The sequence below is a fragment of the Pelophylax lessonae genome, assembly GCF_965119305.1.
Source record: "Pelophylax lessonae genome assembly, chromosome: 12".
Classification (NCBI taxonomy): Eukaryota; Metazoa; Chordata; class Amphibia; order Anura; family Ranidae; genus Pelophylax; species Pelophylax lessonae.
In genome coordinates, this window is record NC_138779.1 from 29,043,395 (window position 1) to 29,046,413 (window position 3,019).

Sequence of the window (3,019 nt, forward strand, 5' to 3'; positions counted from 1 at the left end):
ACAGGGGGTGGGAAAGAACATATACAGTATTACTGGCAGTTTTTTTTATTTGCAAACCCATCTAAATTCATGAAAGCATATGTTGCTAGATGCATCACCTGTATTAGGTACAAACAATCCAAACATATAAGGCCAAACATGAGCATCTCCAATACCCATCAACCCCATTCACACATCTACAAATAGGTTTTCACATATAGGCCCAAAGCAGGGGAGAAATAAGAGTTCCTTTTAGTCAATAGTAGATGGGTTCAGCAGATGATATGGGCCAAGAACCACATGACTGCCTGGAAACTATTGAAAGTGTCACTTAACCCCGTGCAGACATGATGAAAGAGCTCATCACCAACCTTCTTCAGGCTATGTTGTTACCCTCAGAGTTAGCTATCATTCACTGTAGGGCACATACCAGAGGTACTGATGACATCTCCAAGGGCAACGCACTAGCAGACAAAATAGCAAAAGCAGCCGCACAACAGTTACCTTTAGGAGCCCTAAAACAAATGCCTGTCCTAACCCACATCCTCCCCGATGATGCCCAGTTGATCACAGATCTACAAGCCTCAGCCACTGCTGAGGAATTGGAGGACTGGGGTTATCCTGTCTTGCAAAAGAATCCTATAACAGGATTAATTTGCAAAGAGGGGAAACCATGTATACCCCGTAATAGTGCTCCTATTTGCATTGCCCAGAATTCAGGTACAGTGGAAAGGATAAATAGGACAATCAAAGACGAGTTGAGAAAAAGTAAATTGGAATTTTGAATCAAGTGGAACGAAAAAGTTGCTCGCACCTTTCTTTTCTTTTCACAGGTATCAACCCATCACTTGAGGGAAGGAGATGAAGTAGCATCACAAGACCAAGGCTGGATTTCGTTTTGGACCAAAAGACAAAGGTAGTCGCAGTGACCAGAATCGCTGTCCTTGTGGAGAACCAACAAGCCTGGATCCATGCTACTCGAGTGAAATTGGTAAAGGAGGCTCCACCCCCAGAAGCAAGTCCAGATCCAGACCCAAGAGAGGTACTAACGGGGGCGGACGGCCCTGACCTTGAACAGGAAGGTCCAGAAGCAAGAGAGGTACTAACGGGAGTGGACGACTCTGACCTCGAACAGGATAGTCAAGAAAAGGGGGTTTTTCAGAGGCAGGCGGCCCTGACCCTGTAGAAAAATGACATTCCCAATAGCACCAGATTCTGGAAAACTTTGGCTACTTATAGGACTCGTATCATTTTCAGTCTTCTCTGTAGTATGGGTTACCACTAACTGTATTTATCATCCAGAAGACCTAGTAGGGCTACAGGCCATTTGCGGAGCTTCCAACACCCCAACACAGAGTAATGCACATAACAGACAAAAGAGAGATGAAAGCTCAAAAAGTCTTACAGATAAAATGTCATTGTTGCAATTTAAGTATGCCTATGCCCAGAAGTCCGGATATGAAAAATGTTGGATATGTAGTAAACTCCATCCTAGCACAGCTAGAATCCCCCTAGTAGCGATACCTTTAAACTTCACCCCTTTTCTAAATGGTACACCTCCTGTTGTCCTCACCAATGTCACGAGAACACTCTCAAATGATACCCTCACTTTCCAAATTATTGGTAGAAGTCATTCCCCAGACTGGTGTTTTAGGTTGGGAAACTCCACCAAGGGAGCTGAAGTGTGCCGGCAAACTAAGATTAATTTCTCAATGACCTCGATGGACAGCTCCTTCTGGCACACCTCAGAACCAGCCCTAAACGCCACTCTGATGAACTTTCTTAACTCCAGTTCCACTTCCTCTTCCCCAGTAGGACGGTTGTTGTCAAATTTAGCTTGGTCTAGTTATTCTGACCAAATAATGGCAATATTTCACAAACGTCCCCTAGCCTTGGGAAACAGTACTTATATTTGTTGTGGAAAGATTTGTCACCCTTGGATCCCTATTGCACCCCAAGGGTGGTGTTACCTCGCATCCCTAGTTCCCATCATGGGTGTAGTGGGAGACAACAAAGGAGGACATCTCCTCGAAGCTAGTATGTATCCTAGGTACCCCCTCAAACACCGCAATAAAAGGGAATTATTCCTTGAAAAGGATATGGTATGGGCCTGGTTCCCCTCATGGACCGGATGGGGAATAGACATGATGAAAAGGTTGAATAATTACTCTAAAATTCTCGATGACATCCTAGATAAGAACTCAGGAGACATTACCAAATTAAATATAGAAGTGAGGGCAATTAAGAAACAACTTGAGCTCCATGACCTAGCCATAGAAAGTATGAGTGCTGCTCTTACTGGGTTATGTGAAGTTACGGAGGGTTATGAATGCTGCACATGGATACACAACACTTCTGTTGAGATCCCTGATTATTATGATATTATTGCACAACATAGGAAGGAAGTAGATAAGCTGCAACAGGAAGCCAGGAATATTGCTAAGACATGGAGTCCTTTTAGTAATGTAGAGTTTGGAGTCGGAGGAATATTTTCCTGGTTGAAAAATATTGCTATGACCGTTATCATGGTCCTGCTCTTTTTGCTTTTTCTATTTGCATGCTTCAAGCTGGTAATGTGTATTATTGCTAGAGCTTCCAGGCCAAAGGTGAAGAATATTTCAATGCTATCCCACCAAATTGCAGGCTGCAAGAGACCCCCAACTAACAGCCCTAATGAATATACTAAGTATGTCAAGAGTCACAAACAAAAGGGAAAGAGTAACCTTACTATCTAGGGAGTGACACAGGGTTTTTTTTTCTGGGAAAATCAATTGGGAAGATTATTGATTTTAAGAGGGGATTGTGGGAGATGGGGAGGTATCAATTTTATTTGCCCTCCATTTTGTATGTTCCCACTCCATTTTCTATGTATCTTAGTTATACAAGCTTTGCAAATGTGTACGTGTTACAGTTATGGCAAGTTTCTGTTTGTGGTTTTTGATGAAATCATGTCAGGCGTTTCTAGCAATAAGCTATATGCCCTATATGGTATTAAGTGTACTCGCTTATTTCCCGAAATGACGCTTGGTTTCCTTAAACT

The 3,019-nt window shown here is 42.8% G+C and overlaps 1 protein-coding gene across 1 annotated transcript; it reads left to right on the top strand.

Annotated features, from left to right (window-relative positions):
- Positions 1 to 1,169: 1,169 nt before the first annotated feature.
- Positions 1,170 to 2,714, top strand: LOC309568830 (uncharacterized protein; the record flags this gene model as incomplete). Its single annotated transcript, XM_082274616.1, has 1 exon — positions 1,170 to 2,714. One exon carries the CDS (start codon positions 1,170 to 1,172, stop codon positions 2,712 to 2,714), a length of 1,545 nt encoding a protein of 514 aa, XP_082130742.1.
- Positions 2,715 to 3,019: the final 305 nt, after the last annotated feature.